The following is a 22460-nucleotide window of genomic DNA, read 5'->3' as shown; positions in this document are numbered from 1 at the left end:
GAAAAAATGTTTGTTCTTAAATGTTCTTAAAATGAAATTTTTTTTGAAGGAAGACATTGTTTTTGTATGGCCAGCATAAGTGACAGCAGGCACAAGTAGCTTTTATCAAGCCACCTGCCTATGACAAGGGAGTCTGTCATACATGATATATTACAGTTATTTCTGAAAATCGACTTACTTTAACCACCTCGCGCCCGCCCTATAGCCGAATGATGGCCGTAGAGTGGGCGCTTTCGTCCGGGAGGCCGTCCTGTCGTTTACTTCCGCAATGCACGCCGCCGCGGGCGGGCATCAGGGAAGTTCTGTGTTTGCCGTGTCCCACCGGAGACAGGCAAACACAGATCGCTGTAAACGGCCAATCACAGCGGCCGTTTACAGCGCGATCGGCGTGTCCAATGTGAGATGATCTCATATGTAAACATGAGATCATCTCTCAGCGCCGCTCTCCCTCCTCACACAGACAGCGTGCGAGAGGGGAGAGATGAACGGCTGCAGCGGCCGTAAGTGTTAAAAAAAAAATATGTTAAAAAAAGTGCCATCCTGCCCCAGTGCCACCTGTTAGTGCCATTTGTCCCCAGTGCCATCTGTCATCAGTGCCAAGTATAAGTGCCACCTGTCATCAGTACCACGTGTCATCAGTGCCACATAGTGCCATCTGTCATCAGTGCCACGTATAAGTGCCATCTGTCATCAGTACCACGTGTCATCAGTGCCACATAGTGCCATCTGTCATCAGTGCCACATATTAGTGCCATCTGTCATCAGTGCCACCTGTCAGTGTCACGTGCCATCTGTTGTCAGTGTCACGTGTCATCAATGCCACTTATCAGTGCCATCTGTCATCAGTGTCACACGTCATCGGTGCCATGTATTAGTGCCATCTGTCATCAGTGCCACGTATTAGTGCCACATGTCATCAGTGCCACGTATAAGTGCCACGTATAAGTGCCATCTGTCATCAGTGCCACGTATAAGTGTCATCAGTGCCATCTGTCATCAGTGTCACGTGTCATTGTCCTGGTGCTCCAGGGCCTTCAAAAGTGTAATAGGTAATCAACAAGTTAGATGGGTAATTTATGCTCCTAGAACACGTGACGGCGCTCCCTGCATGTTGGGCCTCTCTATGTGGCCAGGCTGTGAAAAAGTTCCACACATGTGGTATCGTAATACTCAGGAGGAGTAGCAGAATTTTTTGGGGGGTGTCATTTGTGGTATACACGTGCCATGTGAGAGAAATAACCTATTACAATGACAATTTTGTGGAAAAAAATAAAAAAAATGAAAAATCTTAATTTTGCAAAGAATTGTGGGAAAAAAATGACAACATCAAAAAGCTCAACATGCCTCTTACTAAATACCTTGGAATGTCTACTTTCCAAAAAGGGGTCATTTGGGGGGTATTTGTACTTTCCTGACTTGTTCGGGTCACAAGAAATGAGATCGGCCACCAGTACATCAGATGTGATCAATTTTGTGAGATTCGCTTGTATATTCTCTAACTTTCACAAAGACCAAATATCCACTAATTTGGGTTATTTTTACCAAAGATATGTAGCAGTATAAATTGTGGCCAAAATTTATGGAGAAAAATTAATAATTTGCATAATTCTGTTACAGAAACAATGAAATATGCGTTTTTTTTTCAAAATTTTCGGTCTTTTTTCATTTATAGCGCAAAAAATAAAAACCCCAGAGGTGATCAAATACCACCAAAAGAAAGCTCTATTTGTGGACAAAAAATTCATTTGGGTACAGTGTTGCATGACTGAGTAATTGTCATTCAAAGTGTGAGAGCACCGAAAGCTGAAAATTGGTCTGGGCAGGAAGGGTGTTTAAGTGCCCAGTAAGCAAGTGGCTAAATAAAAAATTTGATCTCTGAGTCTGATGATATTTACAAGATCCAACCTCTAATGCTGCGTACACACAACCGGACTTTCTGAGAGACTAGGTCCATCGGAATCAGTCCGGACAATCCGATCGTGTGTGGGCTAATCCGTCGGAACTCCACTGAAAGTCTGTCGGGAAGACCGTTGGAACAAGTCTGCCAGAAAGTCCGGTCATGTGTATGCGGCATAATGGTATATCTCTTCTGTCCGTTATTCTCAGAGTGGATTCGAGATTTTGCTCCCTAACCATATAGTTGGGTTATTTATATATACCACTGCATATGGATATTGAAAGCGGAGTTCCACCCAGTCCAGGGCGTCATTTTCCTCCTTCACCCTGCTGCCTTCTGGGACCTGTGTGTGTCCCAGAGGACGACAGGCCATTTAGAAAGTGCCTTGCAACTCACGAATGTGCAGTAGGAAACCGGTGGTGAAGCCTAAAGGCTCCACTGCCGGTTTCCCTTAGTTACAATGGCGGCGCCTGCACCCAAGCCGATGGACGCATGAGCCTCGGGGGGTGGGGGCGACAGTGCAGGCTCCCTGAACAGGTAAGTGTCCTTATTAAAAGTCAGCAGCTAGTGTTTGTAGCTACTGACTTAAAAAAAAAAAAAAAGGGTGGCTGGAACACCGCTTTAAGAATAAATTGCCTTTTTTTAAACTTTACATATTAACTAAATTATACACCACACCTTTTTTTTAAGGTTATTATCCGATTATTCAAAACAATCTCCCAACTAATCGATTATGAATATAATCATTAGTTGCAGCCCTACTTCCTTTGGTTGCAGTCATTATGTTTGTTGCGCTTCAATCTATTTCCTTTATATTCTTCCAGACTTGCCCAACCAAAGGGCAAAATGCGTCAGTAAGTCTAGCTGATTCCGATGTTACTGTCTTACAAGCGCTGTTTTTAACTTTGGAAATGTGAGTGTAACCTTCATATTTTCTGATGAATTACGCTATGTGCCCTCCTTTTTTGTTCCATATCTAATGGTTGGGCTGTCTGCCCTATATATTGTCCGATCTGCTGATATCCACTGGTCTGAACACCCCCTGGAGATTGAGCTTTTACTGTGAGCCTGAACCATCTCTGGTACCTCACAAAAGCCTGATTGACTTATTAGGTGTACACCTATTTGAGTTCAATCGGTAAGCGATTGGTGACTTTGGTGGTGGATCTTCTATCAATTTTTCACTAATTATGTCACACACAGTCTGATATATTATTGTTTTGATACACCTGGATTGTTTTTTTCATTCCACTGGACTACTTAGTTTATCACTTTTAGGACCTACATTGGTCCCCATATTTTCACTTATGGACATTTATGTTTGCAGGTTATTCAAAAGAATTGTACTCATATTTTAGCACTGCACTTTACTTTAACATTTATATCTTTGCATTTTGAATCACTGCTGTGCTGGCTGCTATCCTTTTGGACAGCTTGGTATACATTTGTATATTTCACTTTGTTAAGAGTTTTGAGGGACAATGGACCAACTGAAGTGTGCACCACAGCCCTGGACCTGTAACGCATTCTGCGGCTATCACTCACATTACATCAATTGTACCAAAGGGTGGTCACCTAACGCTGTGTCCGGTGCACAAGGGCATTTACAGGTTGGCCCTGATTAGTCATCACAATAAGATCAATGATTAGCCAGTTGAGAATGCAGGGGATTAGCCTATCTGGAAAGCTGCAAATAGAAGAAACTTGCTAGATGAAAAATAATCTTGATAAAAAAAAAAAAAAGTATTTTTTATCACAGCGCAGAGAAAAAGTGTCCACCTCCTAAGGATACTAGCAAAGAACTGAGGCTTGCTGGTAGTTGGTGGAGTTATGCAGGGCTGTCCTAACAACTTTCCCAATCTCCTGAAGCTGACAGCATAACCTTATGTTCCTGAATAAGTTCCTCTGTTCTGTAATGAACTATAAAGAAAATTTGTTTTCGATATACGAGTCATGACCTCTCTTTAGAGATGAAGAACCCCAGTGTCCCAAGGATTCTGGTTTTCCTTATTGGTCCAGAAAATCATATATTTGTCTTATGCACAATACTATATAGTGGATGAAGTGAAGAGTCACACTTGTAGGGAACAAAGGATGCCAGGTTTAATCTATTTTTGTACATCTTGTGCTACCTGCCATGATACCTTCTATGATGTGCGAGGGGAAGCCACAGAGACATGCTGCATGTTTGAATTCTTCCGCAACTCAAGGTCTGTGAAGCCTAGTACACACAATCAGATTATAAGATGAATTTTCGTCCGTTTTTTGTTCCATGCTAGTCTCATATCGAAATTGAAGCAGTTACTCAACATACAAAAATTCTCATACAACTGAATTCAACTTCAGAAGTGATGTCATGTGTTAAAATTGTTTTGTATGTGTTCTTTTGTTTCTGAGCATGCATAGTCTTACTCTTAAGATTTGTTTTAAGGCGAAAACTGTACTAATTAAATGAAAATCAGACATTGTGTTCACATCCAACAAAAATTCTATGGCCTGCACATCCATTTTTTTTGTCCAAAAATTCGGAATCGGCTGCTCGAAAGCACCGTACTAACGATCTGAAAATCAGCAGATCGTTCATCAGATGAAAATTTACTTCCGACTTTTTTTTTTTTTCACGGAGGCGTGTTGTTGCTCCTCTAAATCTGCAGTGGGATTTTATGTGGACAGTTTACATACACACGCCGCTTTCATAACATGTATACATGCAAAAATTTACTTCTACAGCATAACACTTTATTTAGCACCCAAGTTATATAATAAATACATCAAGTCCATATTTACAACCCTTTATCAATATCCCCACAACGGAACAATAGGATTCAGTGGAGCTTTACGGAAAAGAACGATTTCCATTAGCTTCCTTCAAAACAGGTCTCACTACAGTGCACCCCCAGCAAAGATAAGTTCCAGTGCAGCCTGGATATCTCCTCCAGTAGCCTGTAAAGCCCGCAGACTAAGCTCCTCATCCCGGATACCCATATCCCGTAGCTGTTGGAGCTGAGGTTGCCATTGGCTCTGAAAGAGAGAATAAAAGCACACTGCATAAGTAAAAGAATGATAAAGCCTCTATATTTATATGATTTCACCTGCATCTCCTCCTAGTCTGTCAGGTGCAGCCACCCCTCACACTTCCTCCCAAACTACTGACTGCAGCTCAAAAGACCCAACAAGAATTGTAGGCCAATAAAATTTTTTTTTATTTAAATCCTTTATTTGACTGACTGTTTTTTCAACATAGCAGGGTTAAGCCTAGTATATGTGGGCCAAATTTGGCCCGTGTGTACTGCAGTTGGATGGACAGAAGTCGGCTGGCCTTTGTCGAAGGGGCATGACCGAAAAAGGTCTGCCGATCAGCACTCTTGACCAATGGTCATCGTCCTCTTGAGCTGTGTGTACTAGGCTTTACAGAGAACAGGTTGTAGTACAAAGTGTCATTGTACTGTACAATCAGACAGTTAATTAGTAAACAGGTTTACACAGAAGGTATTTGTAACCATATACATTCATGTTGTGCAGTAAAGATTTTTAAATGTGTGTTTCATTGCAGCCTAGGACAGGGTTTTATCATTTGCCAGGAAAAAAAAAAATAGTCCCCAAGAGGCATACACTTTAGTGGATTACTGATGCATACCATTACAAACATTACAAATAAAAAAACACAAATTCATGAAGCATACAAGCTCTAGGTCGACTAGGCACTATTCATGGGTATGTTTGCCTCATTTTTTTTTTTTTAATTTGCAAAGAGAAAGAAGAAAAAAAAATGCATTCCCCCACCCCATACAAGAGGGCTGTGGTGAATGATGCTGTTTTTTTTCTCAAAGGCTAAGTTCACCCATCTGAACATGCTACACCCATATTTAGAGTGTTCAGCATGCACCCCCTCTCGTAGTTCATTGATCATTGAATAAAACTGGTCTTTTTGATGAGGAATTTCAAGTAACGCATTCATCGGGTATACCTTGGACTCCCATAGGTCATCCAACAAGTAAAGTATATAATATTGGATACATCTGTCTTTCCATTCAAAGTGTAAGCACTATGTCACTCAGCTTACCTGCTGGGATGTCTGGCTAGAGGCTTGCAGAGCATGCTGGAGTGCTTGGCTGAACAAGTCATTCGTAATGGGTGTTCCTGACTGCACACTTGATGACATTGGTGATGTCCCTGAAGAGTGACCCTATAAAATAAACAAATATTCACCAGGGTGTAATCTTCTTTGCATCAAAATGTAAAAAAGTTTGACATACGGTACTTTAATTGGCAATACAAGCAGTACAGTCCAAGGCACATTTTAATAACAGTGTATACTCAATCCTAGTATTAGAAACATGTGTAGTTATGACAAGATACTAACCTGTGTTCCTGGAGTGGGTGTGTGGGAACTGCTTTCTGGGGTACTTGCAAGGGCCAATGCCGTTGCCAGTTCACTTTGAGTGATGGGCCGGGGTCCTGAAGCTCCTGTATACCCAAGTGAAGCAGGACGGGGTCCAGCGGTATTACTAGATGATCCAGAGCGAGAGGCCTGATGGAAAGATGTATAAAAAACACACATTTATACAGAACTCTCAATGTAGACGGCTACATCCAAATCCATAGCTTTGGCAACTAGTGATCCTCTTACCTGTGGAAATTCATCTTCTTCATCTGACAGACCATCAAACAAGAACCCACCTAACAAAATAATGAAACATGACAACAGCAAACAAACAAAATCACAGGGAGTGTATGATACAAGCAAGTCTAAACAGAAGACAGTTCACAGTAAAGAGAAGAAGAGGGAAAGAAGAAACAAATGCACTGAAACACATTTACAAGGCCCCGGGCTTTGCTGGCAGTTCATACCTGGCATGTGCAGGGTTGCAGGGGGCACAGTGTGGGCAGATCCATCTGGCGTAGGTAGTGATGAAGCTCCACTTACTGAATGCAGAATTAGTATTATGGCATTTACAAGTGCAGGATGTGAGGCCACCAGCCTAAGAAAAATATTTAAAATTACATTAAAATATTTGGGAATGTTTTTTAATGAGTCTGGGGACACAAAAAAAACAAAAATAAACAAAAACACTTTATCCAAATTAAACTAAAATTTTGTATTCTGTATGCCTTTTTTTTTTATTTGACATTAAAAGATCCAGAAATACCTGGTTATCCCTACCAGTCTTCTCCCTGATAAAGCTTCCTTCTGCATTCTCTCAAAGCTATCTACGTGTTTAGGCACATATTTGTTTGACAGACACGTGTAATTTTGGTTTGAAAAGGGAAGAGGGCAGGCTTCCATGTAAACCTTCAGTTCACCTGTCAGCCTGTCGTTACAGGCTGAAATGTGCGTAGCTCTGCCCTTTGCAAAGTGAGTGACAGCAATTCCCATGCAAAGAATTGCTGTACAGTACATCATTAAAGACACCTTGGGCAGCAGAGAGGAGCAGACCCCCCCCCCCCCCTTAACTAAATGCATAAAAAAAGTCTTAAAAAGTAGATGCTCAAACGGAGTATCATGTGCAAGAGGCCTTAGCATGTTTAGAATTCACAGGCACTTTAAAGTGTTTTTAAACCCTTACATATACCCTGTAGTAACTGGCCTCAGGTGATACACAGAGACAGAACAAATCCTCCCACAGAAGTTGTATATGCTTATCTCTCTTCTACAGCCTTCTAAAACAGACAGATTAAAGGCTTTTTCTCAGTTTCATAAGGCAGGGGGCAGGAATCTGACATATCACAGAGCATATAGCTGAGTATAATCTGAGACCTGAATGGAAGGAATGTACACAGACCCCCTCTAAACAGTCTCAGGGAAACATGCAAGGCCAAGACTGTTAATCACCTTATGTATGCAGAAGGATTGTTGTCTGGAAAACTGTCAGACGTGATTCAAGCAGATAGGCAAAAAATAAACGACTGTATGGTTACACTGTGTGGATTGGATCTGGGCAAGTACACACTATAGAGGGATATGTTTTGTTTTTTCATTTCAGAGGCTTACAACCACTTTAAAATCCATTGTTTATATTATTTGTGGAGAAAATCATCTTCTCCTCCAAGTTCAACTTCGACCAAAAAAATTAAATAATAATTTTAGCTCTGGACAAAGTGGGGACAGGAAACAATCTGTCTGCTTTCTATTTGCATGTCCCTTTTGAGAAAATTCCCCCTCACTTTCTGTCAGAAGGAAAGGTGAGATCTTTTCGATGTGGTAGGAGACAGCAATAAAAACATGACATAGATATTTACCCTACCCAACTGAAAAAAAATGGCTCCACTTAAGAGTTCTGGTTCACACCAGCGTGAAGTGGGAACCAGCGCGATTCCAGTGCCGTTTCCCGCATCGCATAGAACTCACAGGCAGGTCACACTGCCCTATGCCAACCGCTTCAGGATTCAATAAAAAGTTAATGACATCCCCAGATCAGTTCGCATATCAATTCGGACAGGAATTGGATCGCATGGGTGTGAACACCCATGCGATCTGATTCTGGTGCAGACAAAAAAAGGGTTCTGATTTTGGTCCGAATGTGATGTGAATTCAGCAATACGATCTGTATGGCTGAATTTGGTTGTTGGGCTGCCTACCTAACAGAATTTTTAGGCCCTACTTCTCCTGTGACCCTTTTTCAGCCGACAGCAATGTCACTCTGCTGGTCCAGCTGGGAAAAGATCCAGACTGTAAAGCCTGGACCAGCAGCTGGCTCAGCCTGTCAGCAAGCCAATGGGAGACTAAGCCAGCCACACCGCTCCCCTCCACAGCGCTCCAGTGACAGTCACCAGCTCTCTACTCACTGAAGACAGAGCGAAGGGATCAGCGGTCATTGATAACTCTGTTCCCAGTCTTAGAAGTAGCAGGGGACAGATGAAGCACGGGACCAAAGCTGTAAATAAATATATGAATATTTATTTACACACACTGTATATATATTTTTAAAGAAGTCATACTTCTCTTTTAATGGGAAATTGAATGAACACACATACACACCAGGCTGACAACATTTCTGATAATTGCAAGACAGCAGCTTAGTTTTGTCAGCCTGCAAAAGTGTTGCTACTGGCAGATTCAATTTAAGAAAATTGTTAAAAGTGACACATTCCTATATATTACTATATAGTTAATAAGAAAAAAGACTAAATGCCGTGAACACACGACTGGGCTTTCCGGCAGACTAGGTCCGACGGTCTTCCCGACGGACTTTCAGCGGAGTTCCGAATGATCGGACTTGGCCACACACAATCACACCAAAGTCTGAAGAATTTGAACGTGATGACATACGACCGGACTAGAATAAGGAAGTTCATAGCCAGTAGCCAATAGCTGCCTTAGCGTCGGTTTTCGAAACATGTTTCTAAAGTCCGTCAGATTTTTGCACAGCAAAGGTCCGATGGAGCCACACACGATCGACCTTTGCTGTTGAAAAGTCCGGTCATGTGTACGTGGCATTAGACTTAACGGTGACGGCATTTCTAAGATTCTTTCAGGACAACCTTGGAGAGCGCAGCTCTGCCCATTTTCCAGGAAACACATGCAGCCTTTAAATCCCTCCTCTTCCACCATGACTTCAGTTATTCTGTGGTCTCCGACATACTGGAAAACAAAGCACAGAAAACCAAACAACCATGACAGATACTTAAAACCACTTCTAAAGATAAAAGGGAGGGAAGTAACGGTTGTCCTGAACGGCTCTTAGAAATACCATCACCGGTAAGTCTAACTAAGTCTTTCTCAAATCGCCTTTCAGGACAACCTTGGAAAGGATAACCGAGAAATGTACCCTAGGGTGGGACCACCGCCTGCAGCAGCTTCCTGCCAAAGGCTTGATCTGCGGAGGACAGCAGGTCCAACCTTTTGTGTCGAAAAAATGGCAAAAAGTTGGACCGTGTGGCAGCCTTGCATATTTGTTCAGGCGTAGCACAAGCCTTTTCGGCCCAAGAAACTGCCGTTCATCTCGTAGAGTTAGAAGCAATACCTGAGGGGGTTATTTCTCCCTTAGCTTTGTAGGCCTCCATGATTGCCCATTTAAGCCACCTACCCAGAGTGCTTTTGGAAGCTTTTTCCCCTTTACATATTCCTGAGAATATCACAAAGAGAGCATTTGATTTTCTAAACTCTTTGGTGACTGTTAGAAAATGTAGATGGCATCTCCTTATATCCAGTGTGTGGAAAGCTTCTTCTCCTGGATTGGCAGGAGCTGAGGAGAGAGTGGGTAAAACTATTTCCTGTGAATGGTGAAAAGTTGTAGAAACCTTAGATAGACATTCTGGATCCGTTTGAAGGATTACCCGATCCGAAAAAACTTTTAGAAAGGGCTCTGTGACCGCCAGTGCCTGAAGCTCACCAGAAAAATTGTTTTAAGAACTAAATCTTTCAAGGATGCTTCCTGTAAGGATTCAAACTGAGCTCCTGTGAGACCATGTAAAACAACTGGCAAATCCCAACTGGCAACTGACACTATACTTTTAACCTGGAGGCCTTTAGAAGAGCACCAGGAATTTAACTTTTTCCAAACTTTCAGGTATATGGCCCTAGTTACCTCCTTCCTACTGGAGAGTAGGGTCTTCACTAGTTTTTCTGATAGACCATTGGCTTTTAGGAGGTCTTCTTCAGAAATAAAGTAGTTAGTTGCAACTGGTCTGCTTCTGGATGGTTCAGGGACCCCCTCCTTTCTGGACGGTAGCTTCGATGGAAGTTTTGCGGCCAGATTTAGTAATGTTGTGAACCAGGGCCTTTTTGGCCAGAAGGGAGTGACCATGATCAGACATGTATATTCTTCCCTGAATTTCCTGAGGACCAGCGGTATTAGTGGGAAGGGGGGGAAAGCGTAGCACAGCAGGCAATGCCACAGATGGGCAAAAGCATCTATGCCTACAGCCCAATCCTCTTGGTGGAGTGAAAAAAAAGTATGTACTTTCGAGTTCTGCTGGCTCGCAAACAAATCTATTTGATGTTGCCCCAGATTGGGGTTTTCTATCTTTTCTTGTGGCATAAAAACTTTCTGAAGCGCCGGGTTTATTGTATAGCCCAGGAACTTAATCTCCTTTGCTGGTTCTAAATGAGATTTTTCTAAATTCATGAGCCAACTCAGGTTCTTGAGGTGAGCCTGAGTCACCTGAAGATTTGTCGAGGCCTGCTCTTTGAAATATGCAAAGAACAAAAAGGTCTTCCAGATACAGGATGACCGAAATTCCTCTTAGCGTCAGAGGCTTCAGCCATTACTTTTGTAAAGATCCAGGGGAAGGATGAAAGTCCGAACGGCAGGGCTCGGAATTGGAGATGCCAAATTGAACTCCCCAGGTTGAGAGCCAGACGGAGAAACCGTTGGGATGCCTGTGCTATTAGGACGTGCAATTAAGCATCCCTTAGATTCAAGGATGCCATTAAAGCAATCTGGGGTCAGTAACTTCGTTATTGAATAAATCGTGTCCATCATAAAGTGTTTATAATGGATCGATTTGTTCAGAATTTTTAAGTTCAGTATCAACCGATCCCCCCCCCCCCGATGTTGAGAAGATGTTGTTGAGAATAGAAGCACAGACCTTCCTGATGTTTTGGGACTAGGATAATCACTTCCTGTTGGATCAGATCCTTAAGCAGGTTCATCATTGCGGAAGCTTTTTCCTTGTCCTTTGGAAGACCTGTGACATAAAATCTGCTTGGGGGGCCTCTTGAGAACTCCAGACTGTACCCCTGGGAGATAACGCTTCTTACGAACAGGCTTGTAGTTTTTTCCCACTGTAGGTGAAAAGCAGACAGACAATCTTCCCCCCACCGGGGTGAGATTTTCACTTATTCTTCGGGGGTTGGTTTGGGGGGGGGGGGGGGGGTCGGAAGAGAACTCCCCTCTTCCCTTGACTCTTTGGGAGACCCAGCGGTTCTTCTGGTTCTGGTCCCTTTTTTTATGGGGCTGTTGAGCAGCATGAAAATTCTTCTTGATTGGTTGTTTCTATTTGGAAGGAAACACCTTTTTCTTATCAGCTGACCTGTCCAAGTTGGTTTCAAGATCTGGACCAAAAAGGTGGTCACCTACAAAAGGTAGGCCACATAATAATTTTATCTTGGATGCTGTACCACCAGTCCAAGTTTTCAGCCAGATGGCACGCCTGGCTGAGTTCACCAGTGCTGAAGATATCGCTGACATCTTTACTGATTCAGCTGATGCACCAGCCGTGTATTTTACTGCCTTCAGTATCAGTGGAAAGGACTCCAGTAATTCTTTCCTTGATGTACTTGCCTCTACATGGCTCTTCAGCTTTTCTGCCCATAATTCTAGGTTCCTTGATACTACCGTGGAAGCCATAGTGGGTTTGAGACAGGCAGATGTGGAATCCCATGCTTTTTTCAAGAGGGAGTCCGCTCTCTTATCCATTGCGTCCTTTAGTACCCACATGTATTAGAAAGCTACGGCCGTGCGACGGGATACTTGTGAGAACGCGGCATCTACTTGGAGTTTCTTATTCCAAACCTCTGTTTCCTTATCTTCGAAGGGGAACCTTCTCTTGAAGGTTTTGGAAAAGAAAGGGCCTCTCTACGGGTCCTTTCATTTTTTCTTAACTGCGTCCGAGAGGATTCTGTGGACTGGAAACACCCTGTGTTTTGTGTCATCTACTCCTTGGTACATTTTATCATGAACCAATAGTTGCACCTTTTCCTCCTGGATCTCAAGAGTATTGTACAAGGTTCTCAAAAAGATCATCTACCTCCTCCAGTGATAGCTTGTACCTAAATGGTCGGCTATCATCATCCTCCTCTTCCTCGTCTGAATCCCTGAGGGAGGGAAGAGTACTTGTTCTCTCATCCCGAGTCAACAACCTCTGCTGTTTTAGAGGTGGATGCCAGGGCTCAACCTGGTCTGCCAGGCTCTTGGCCAGCGTAGATTTGACCATGCTCAAATAGTTTGTAAGCTCTCGTAGTAAAGAAAACAGATCCCTGTATTTTTGGAACGTTTCCTCTTCAACCAGCTCCGTAATACAGATCCTGCACATTGTTTTTTGCCATGAATCTCTGAGGGGATTCTTGCAAGACGGGCATTTCCTCTGAGCTGGTGGATTTGAAAGCTTGGTTTTTGCCCTGCAAATAAAATAAACAGGACTCACCTAAGCGTCCCTGCTTACATTCCTACCCTTAGTGAAAACAGGCCTCCACCAAAGGAATAGACCCCCGTGCAGTGCCACCTCCAGTCAAAAGAAACCATGTCCAGGCTGCAGGGTCCGAGCGAAGTTACCTCTGACCTTGCAGCTGCAGACTATCTGCAGGGAGAAATACAGAAAAATACCCAGCATAAGCCCATATGGAGAAGAATAGAAGGTACCACTGTGCCCCTCTTACCTGGGCCTGGCAGGTGCCTGAGGCACCTGATTCTGTCGTAGCTGTTGATCTCGCTTCTATTTCAGCTGAGAGCGCAGCGGGGTACATAGAATAGCCATCTGGTTTTAAAATACCTTGTCCCGGCATCATCGAGGGCTGGAACTGGAAACACCGGTTGACACTTGGCTTCTGCGTTCCAGGCGACTGGAAACACTTGTCGCCCCGCCCCTACAGGAAGCCGTGTCACCGGACGTGACCAGCCAGCCGGGACCTGGAACCAACATGCGGGAAACACTGCTGACCAGCAGCGGCATTCTGCCTGGCCACCTGGACCATTCCTTGTGGACCCTGGGCAAATGGACGCCGATGCCTCCTGCGGACCATTGCTTCCCCTGAGCTGGGAACTCTGGAACACCCCCGCCTGTGCCGGGATGGTCACTGCACACCAGGCAGACAACCTCCTCTTAAGTAAAGCCTTCTCCTTCCACCCCGTTTCCAGCATCGCTTCCACCATGGCGGAGGAAACACAATAACTGAAGCCATGGTGGAAGAGGAGGGATTTAAAGGCTGTACGTGTTTCCTGGAAAATAGGCAGAGCTGCGTTCTCTCTCCAAGGTTGTCCTGAAAGGCGATTTGAGAAGAAGTAAAAACTACATTACTTAAAGACTGCTTTCTTTAGCTCAGTTAATTTACTGTACATCGATAGCTTCTTGTTATCAATGTTTATTTCTTAGTAAATAAGTAGTACATTTTGTAAATAAAAATAACCCACTCCAAACAAAAAAAAAAAAAACTGGAGATGTATACTTACGTGTCCAGCATGCTGGGGTCAGTAAAAACAGTGAACAAATCTTTATCCTGCAGAACTCCTGTAAATTGAGAAAAGATTTCTCATTTAATCTCCTCACCTAGCAATGCTATCTACTACGCACAGCAATGGTACTAAAGTGAGAACACTCACTCAATTTACCCTAGTCTGCATTCTGTTTATTCCCCTGTAGAATAAGTACCGATACATAAGTACACACAGCTCCTTGGCAAAAGTGACCCCTAGTGGCCGATTATTAAATAATATAATTTTAAAGGGGTTGTAAAGGTAAATGTTTTTTCACCTTAATGCATTCTATGCATTAAGGTGAAAAAAACATCTGACAGTGCCTGCGCCCCCAGCCCCCCTGTTTTACTTACCTCACCCCTCGAAAGTCCCGCGCTTGTCCCCCGACGTCCTTTCCACCGTTCACCATGCGAGGGAGCTCGCATGAATGTGAGAAGCACCTGTGGGAGGAAGCTGAGACAGCCCGTGAGGGACCCCAGAAGAGCAGGTTCGGGGCCACTCTGTGCAAAACGAGCTGCGCACAGTGGAGGTAAGTATAACATGTTTGTTATTTTAAAAAATAAATAAATTCACTTTACAATCCCTTTAACTTTGACATCATCATGTGACTAATTCTCTGGATGAAGGTCTACCTCCACCATTTATTTAATTTTACTTCAAAACTTACCCATGGCCACAGGATCAGAGCTCAGGCCAGGTGTAGCCACAACTATCTGCTCCAAGGACTCGCGGCTGCCAAGTAACTTAAAAACCTGCACAACAAAACAAGACAGTTCAATGGTGGCAGATGAATGAATGTAATGAAATGAAGCAAAGCCAAGTTATGTGTTCTGCCTTAAAAGCTTAAAAAGAACCATGGATGTACAACAAGGCAGGACATGGGGGTTGCTAACTGGAAGGTGTCCAAATGGCCTACAGTTATGACAATACAAATTAGTGAACATTTTACAGAGCTAGACAGTTTTTTTTTTTATATGTACTGAGGCTCCTTAAGTGCATAAGCTATTTCTGGAAAAGATGAACTTTAAGTTTCTTTTTTTTTTTTAAACAAAAGTGAACTTTATTTGAACAAAGAAGAACATACAGGTCAGCTCAAGGCATACATTCCGTCAATAAAATATCCATGTACATACATCAAACAGGACACTTATCACTAGATAAAGGATATACCTCAGATCTGTGCATAGAATTAATCAATCATTCTTCTACACCAAAGTGAGCGGCGTTTGGTAGGGGGAAAAGGGGGGAGAAAAAGGATGCGTCAGGTCCCGGAGGCGTAGGGGGGGCAGTAGTGGGAAAAAGGAAATGCGGGGGGGGCCAGGAAAGCAGGGGAGGGCCAGGTTGAGCCGCGGGCCCATCCAATGAAAAAGAGGGGGAGAGGGGGGGGGGGAGATGAAAGGGGGGGGGGGGGGAGAGACAGGATCAGGAAAGGGCCATCCGGGGAACGGGTAACAGTCACCAAACGCACGTCCCACGCTCCCTGCCAGTGGATCCTCACTCCCCCTCTGGGTCAGGGGGAGAAACCACCAACGACAGAGAGTCCCACGAGTCTATCCAAGAGGACCAGACCTTGTCAAATTTGTGCGGACAATTTCTATTGATATATGTAATTTTGTACAGCGGCAAAACAGCATTCAAGGTATTTCTCCAGGCGGTGACGGTGGGCGGGAGCTCAGACCTCCATTTCAGTAACACTTCCCTTCTAGCGTAATAAGCGGCAAAAGCCACAAATAGTCTTCCATACTTCCCCACAGTCTGGTCATCCACCACATTCAAAAGCATAAGTTCTGGTTTCAACTGTAGAGAGCCCTCAACAGCCTGATTAATATCAGTCAAAATCTGAACCCAATATGTTTGTAGCTCCGGGCAAGACCACACCATATGCATAAATGTGGCCTCCTCACTACCGCATCTAGCACACGCGGGGGATCTATCTCTATATATAACCGCCAATCTCTGAGGCGTATAATAAGCCCGATGTAAAAACTTTAACTGAATAAAACGGTCTCTAGCCGATATCAAGGTTGATACATAGGAAGAGACACAAGACTCCCAATCATCTTCCCTCAGGGACGGAATGTCCCTCTTCCATTTAGTGTAAAGCCGGGGCAGACTAGGCTTCCTAGAGGCAGTCAGGTGAAAATAGATTGTGGATAGGGGGGCCATTAGAAGTTTAGCAGTCAACAACGCCTCCACCGGGTCTTTCCCAAGAGTCACCCCGTCCGGGAACTGGTGCTGAAAGGCATGTCTCAGCTGCAGAAACCGGAAAAACATCCAGTTCGGTAGAGCAAATTTAGCTTTGAGTTTGGGGAACGTACCCAACCTACCCCCTATCACTACATGCTTTAAAGTGACTATCCCCCTCTTAGCCCACACCTGCGGGTCTGGGATACTCCGAAAATTAGACAGATTCGGATTACCCCACAGGGGCAGGTGGGGGGAGACTACCCCAGGAATCCGATGGGCCATCCCCACCCGGCTCCACACCCGAACAGTCGTACGCATCAGGGAGGTAATGTTAGGATGCGCTCCGACTCCTCGATAAGGTAGGTTGCTTAGAGCTGCGTAAGACCACAGAATCGCAGCCTCCAGAGTCACCGCTGGGTTGTCCCTCGGCTGCGAAAACCACCACCGGGCAGTAACTAACACCGCTGCCCAGTAGTAGCGCTGGAAGTCAGGAAGGGCGAGCCCGCCCTGCCCAACTGCCAGTTGCGGGGTGGACAGTGCCAAACGCGGCACCTTGCCCAGCCACACAAAGGAGGTAATAATAGATCTTATCTTGTTAAAATAAGTCACCGGGATCTCGATCGGGCTGTTTCTAAAGAGGTAGAGAAACTTCGGCAGGTAGACCATCTTAATGAGGTTCACTCTTCCCACCGGGGTCAGGGGCAGCGCCTTCCAGTCCGAGCATCGCTTAGAGAATTGGGCCAACAGCGGGTTCAGGTTAAGCTCCATATACCTAGCCGGTGGGCCACCCATCCATATCCCTAAGTATTTTAAACTTTCCACCCAGACTAGCGAGTTCTGCAGAGTGGGCCTAGGCCCGGACGGGCTCAAAGGGTAGATTAAGGACTTCTCCCAGTTGACTTTAACACCCGAGTATGTCCCAAAGTCGTCAACTAACCGCAAAGCCGCAGGGAGTGAAGAGGAGACCTCCGTTAGATACAGAATAGTGTCATCCTCATATAAGGATATCTTCTCCTCTATCACTCCCACCCGAATGCCCCGCACCGCGGTCGCATCCCGGATTTTAGTGGCCAACGGCTCCGAACTTTAAGTTTTAATCTGAAACTACTCTTAGGTTGGTTTTCCACTCTGCAGATGTTGAAATATACAAATGATTTATGTATATCAGAGCAGCTTGCTTTGCTTTAGAACACCGACATTGAAACCAGACACAAACACTGTATAACTTCATACCCAAGACCCAAATATATGCTGAGAGAAGCATTCCCACAAAAAGTAGTAGCAAAATAAACTGTCCTTTTTAAATCTATATATACCCAGAAGATGGCACCTAGCTTAGAGTACAGAAACCTGAGACGTAGCCAGTACTCACAGCATCACGGTAGGTAGAGCTGGTATGTAAAGCTGTGTGCAGAGCCCTGAATTCGCGGCTAGCAGCTATCTTATCTACAGGCTCTGCAAGAAGAAAAGGGAGAAGTACAATGGGTTGATGAGTGTATGCTTAAATGTGGAATAACTAAACCAGAGCAACATGCAGTATTCAATCTAACATATAGTTACTCACCAGGACGAGGAGCTGGTTCAGGCCATGCTCTGCGTAGAATGTGGACAGTGCTTCCTGACTGAACACCATAGAACTCCAAGGTCTGATCATCTCTAAGACGCCTCCCACAATGGACCAGATCTGAATAGAAACAAACAGCATGTCAATGAACAAAGGTTTATTTGATTCAAAAGACAAAAAAAATATGCATTGGTAAAAGTGGAAGAAAAACATAAATAACTATTCTTAAAAAAAAAGATATGTGTACTTAAAGTAGAACTTCACAGGGAATATTGGAGGTGTATTTTTTTTGTATCCATGCACAAATAGGCATTTAAAAGGTGCTTAGAGGCAGAAAAAAAAACACTTCCAGGGTTTTGGCCAAAAAAAAAAAAAAAACACTCAATGCACCTAAAGGCATGTAAACGCGGCTAAGTACTAGACGCATTTAACGCTTGAGCATTAATGTATTTCAATGGCCAGAATAAATTATTATTCTGGCCAATAAAATAAACACCTAAGCACTTGATACGCCTAAACACATTATACAGGTTTGCCAGCATCAAGCATTTTTTTTGGGCCAAAACTCTGCGGCCAGGGAGAAAGGAGTCTAGGAAAGACATTCAGTGTGCATGAGGCCTTAAAGTGGAGTTCAGCCTGGAAAAAAAAATTAAAAGTCAGCTGCTACAAATACTGCAGCTGCTGACTTCTAATATAAGGACACTTACCTGTCCAGGGAGCCTGCAATGTCCTCACCTGAAGCCGACCCATCCCTTGGGTCCGGGTGCAAGTGCCAACATCCTTACTAAGGGAACACAGAAAGTGAAGCCTTGCGGCTTCACTGCCTGTTTCCTACTGTGCATGCACAAGTCGCCCTGCTGTCTTCTGGGACGTGTGTGTCTCCCAGGGAAGGAGGAGGGGCCGGACATTGGTTATGCCTGGAAGTGGGAGTAGATACCTGGATTTGACAGAGAAATACGATCAGCGGAAGTTCCATTTCTGGGTGGAACTCAGCTTTAAGGTTGATACCTACCATATGGAAAATAGTGTGAAATACATCCAGTATTTAAAGAGGAAGTAAACTCTCCCACTCTGATGCTTCTTTTCATTTAGTCCATTATAATAAGTAATTATCAAACTATAGTCACTGTAATCCAGCCCAAATCAAAAATTACTTACTGTTTAAAGAAACTTTAAAAAAAACTTGTTTCCAGGGGTTAGGCAGTGCCAGCTTAAGTATTGTTTTCTGAATCCACCGTGGAGTGTATTTCCACCCTTACATTGAGCACTTCCTGTACTGTTAACCAAGCCTCCTTTTCAATCCAACGTTTCTATGGCAACCCTGCTTCCCTGCTCATAGCTGCCTTGTTTTATTTCATAGTATTCACTTGTGCCGATTATCAAGCATTTGCCTATGTCAGTCTTATCAGTTTCAGCTGATAAAACTGCAGTAATGCTGTCCGATGCCTTTTTTCCACTCCATGTGATGTCACATGGGGAGTAGTAGGAAGCTAGTAGTAGGAATGGGATTTCAGTGTTGTGCTGCAGGAAGTCCTGATAATAAATAGACAAGCACACAGAGTGTGCCATAAATCATTTGAGATATGGGCATGCTCAGTGATGTCATTCTAAAGAACAAAAAGAATTACAGCAATACTATGCAAGTAAGGCGATATCTACAAGCAGCGTTCATTCAGGTTTTTTATGCTGCTTCACATGGGACAAAGTTATGGGGGAGAGTTTACAACCACTTTAACATGCACATATTTGAACAAAAAGACATAATACATTCTTTAGAAAACACTAAGTGTGCACTCTAAATATGACATATATTCCTCACCAATCAGCTCTGGATCAGGTAGTGACTCTGGTAGGGTGGCAGTGATCAGCTGTTTCACAACTGACACTCGATGGCCACATGTAGCGTTCCCGTTGCTCGCAGACTCGACCGGAAGGTGGACAATGGATTTTGGAGAGAGGGGCTGGTCAGCCAGCTGGACACATATATGGAGCTCCGACATGATAAGATTGTAAATGTGTTCTAGCTGTTCAGGGGAAATAGCACACTTGTTTTAATGTTCAGAATGTAAAAGTATACTTACTTAATAACAGAGTGCAAAAACAGCAAAGTAAAAAAAAAAAAAATCTGATATTGCCAGCCTATATATGTATACTCTAAAATCCAATTTTAAACCCTGAAGTTGGAAAAACCCCAACTATAATCAATAATAAAAATGTTCCCTTCCGCCTCCCACCTAACAAGTATACAAACAAAATCTGTATACTAACCTATTTCCAATCCGCTTCAGCCTGGTCGAATGATTCTGCAGCTGTGCATATGTGAGTGCCTGACAACAGCTTTCAATGCTATTAGCCGTGATGTCACCCACAGGCTCCCGTGCCCCAGCTATTGTTGGCAGTCCCACTTTTACCCTGCAGCAGCCGTTTACTGACACAGGAAAGCTGGAGCTGCGAGATCACAAGACTGGACCTGAGCAGATTTGAAACAGGTAACAACACACCTTTTTTATACAGGTTATGCAGGACACTGTTTTTTTTTTATAGATTAAGGAAAGGTTATAACACGTGTCACTCTTCTTTTGTTTACAGCACAAAAAATAAAAACCGCAGAGGTGATCAAATAACACCAAAAGCACTATTTGTGGGGAAAAATGATAACAATTTCATCTGGGTACAGTGTTGTATGACAGTGCAATTGTCATTCAAAGTGTGACAGCGCTGAAAGCTGAAAAATGGCTTGGGCAGGAAGGGGGTGAAAATGCCCGGTATTGAGATGGTTAAAGGCACAAGAACAGAATCACATATCAAATATAAAGGCAGATCCTTTAATGTTAAGCCCTTAACATTGAAGGATCTGCATTTATATTTGATATATGATTCTGTTCTTGTCTTTTATGCAATTATTGATGGTGTTGTATGCACCACATATTTTATATTCATACATTGCTATATTTTTTTTTCTAAAAAAAATCTGATCAGTTGCCTTTAAAGTCCCTTATTATTTCCTTGGGGGGTACTTCATATATAATATTGTTCAAATTGGGATGTTGCCAACATATGGGTCTTCTTGGTTGGATCTTTATAAACTATTCAAATGAATGGGCTGCTGTGCCTGTGCAAACGTACTCACATTAAACACAGCAATGTAAACCTAGCCCAATACACACGAGGGGAATTTATTAGCACTGGAGCAGACAGAATATGGAGGGGATGTGCATAGCTCCCAACTGTCCCTGATTTTGAGCAATGTCCCTCATTCCTCCTCATTTGTCCCTCACTTTGTTCTGAGTTAAATATAAAATGCAATTTTTATCTATCTAAATTGCTGCATTTGTAAATTTCAAAAGCCAATATAAAGGAACAGTAGTGGTAAAAAAGCACTTGTGGGTTTAACCAATCTTGTTTTTTTGTACAATTTTTCCTTAAAGTGGGGTGCCCCTAAAAAAAAAAATTAAGTCAGCAGCTACAAATAGTTCAGCTGCTGACTTTTAATAATCGGACATTTACCTGTTCCAGGGTCCAGCGTTGCGGGGGAACGAAGCCCCCCTCGTTCCCCGCTCCACTTGCGGCGCCGTCATTCGTACTGTGGGCACCCGGCTGTGACTTCACAGCCGGGCACCCACTGCGCATGCGCAAGCGCCGCAGGGCCCCGTGATACGCCGCACAGTCATCTGGGACACGTGACAGGTCCCAGGTGACTGTGCGGCTTGGGGGGGAAGTGATGTCACCAGCCCGGACAAGGAAGAATGCTGACTACAAGGGACCCCCTTGCAACAGGTATTTAGAGGTGAGTAAAAAAAATAAAAAATTCCCAATTCTTTTTTAAGAATTTTAAACACTTTTTTATTTTTTGGTGGCAACACCACTTTAAGGGGGTGTGTCTTATGCCTGCATACTTTTACTGATAGGTGTCCCTCATTCCCATTTCAAAAAGTTGGGAGGTATGGCATGTCTTCAGTGTCATGTTAAGCATTGAAAATGAAAGCAAGAAGCTGATTGGTCGCCGGGCACAGCTGTTCCAGGTTGATGAATTCCTCTCTATAGTCTATGTTGTCAGGACATGGACTGGGGAAGTATGGAGGCACTGACCACCATCTGACCCCTGGCTGGATGGGGAGATAGAACTGGGAGTATAACACAGAGCAGACTGCCAGAGCCGGGAATCTCCCCATACATTGTGGAGCGATGCTGTGTGATGGACAGAACAAGGGGCGCCCACAAAACTCCAATCCTAACCCCGGACAGAACTCACCTCCCAGCACTTCCTTTGTTTACGCTACACTCGGAAGTGACCCAGCTAAAACACGCCTCCCGTCATGCACCGGGCGGGCGCAGTCTGATGATCTCACTTCCGCCTGCTGTCCCGTTTGCTAAAACGAGGGCAGAACTCCAGAACAATTGACGCCCACTGTGGGCGGGGACTAATGGAAGCACGATCACATGACTATCATATAGCTAGAAAGAAGGCTGACAGGACCATAACGGAGCTGAAAGCGTAGCTAGGAAATAGTTGTGTGCCCTTCTTCCGGTGTGACGTATAGAGTTATATAAATAAACGCGCCATTTATCTACCTGGCGTCACCTGCATTAACGTGTTTACAAATGTTTCTCCAAAGAGGATTGGGGCGCTATGCTTTACAATGGAGACCTTTCTGGTGACACCTAGTGGTAGCTTACA

At 43.8% G+C, this 22460-nt stretch overlaps 1 protein-coding gene across 2 annotated transcripts; it reads right to left on the bottom strand.

Moving 5' to 3' along the window:
* Nucleotides 1-4614: 4614 nt before the first annotated feature.
* UBL7 (ubiquitin like 7) lies at nt 4615-22191 on the bottom strand. Of its 2 annotated transcripts, none has more exons than XM_077472776.1 (11): nt 22035-22191; nt 19602-19806; nt 17783-17902; nt 17591-17673; nt 14699-14783; nt 14008-14065; nt 6749-6879; nt 6528-6577; nt 6261-6428; nt 5961-6083; nt 4615-4918 (listed from the first exon to the last, which is right to left on the bottom strand). In XM_077472776.1, the coding sequence occupies exons 2-11, from the start codon at nt 19780-19782 to the stop codon at nt 4781-4783; spliced, it is 1137 nt and encodes a 378-aa protein (XP_077328902.1). In that variant the 5' UTR covers nt 19783-19806; nt 22035-22191; the 3' UTR covers nt 4615-4780. The 2 variants fall into 2 exon arrangements, with proteins under 2 accessions (XP_077328902.1, XP_077328903.1); XM_077472777.1 differs by lacking the exon at nt 22035-22191 and adding an exon at nt 20051-20246.
* Between the last annotated feature and the right edge of the window lie 269 nt (nt 22192-22460).

The sequence above is a fragment of the Lithobates pipiens genome, unplaced genomic scaffold (genome assembly GCF_037356315.1).
Source record: "Lithobates pipiens isolate NorthernLeopardFrog02 unplaced genomic scaffold, aLitPip1_a1.2 Scaffold_8, whole genome shotgun sequence".
Classification (NCBI taxonomy): domain Eukaryota; kingdom Metazoa; phylum Chordata; class Amphibia; order Anura; family Ranidae; genus Lithobates; species Lithobates pipiens.
The sequence above is the reverse complement of the archived record's forward strand: the minus strand, read 5'-3'. Positions and strand labels throughout refer to the sequence as shown.

What these genes read in the sequence shown, in the direction of transcription:
- UBL7 (XM_077472776.1), bottom strand. Translation starts at nt 19,782, where the DNA reads ATGTCGGAGCTCCATATATGTGTCCAGCTGGCTGACCAGCCCCTCTCT. An exon ending in GACCCCAGCATGCTGGACAC is followed by an intron (nt 6,880 to 14,007) that starts GTAAGTATACAT and finishes TATTTTTCTTAG; the next exon opens with GCTGGTGGCCTCACATCCTG. An exon ending in CACCCACTCCAGGAACACAG is followed by an intron (nt 6,084 to 6,260) that starts GTTAGTATCTTG and finishes TTTATTTTATAG; the next exon opens with GGTCACTCTTCAGGGACATC.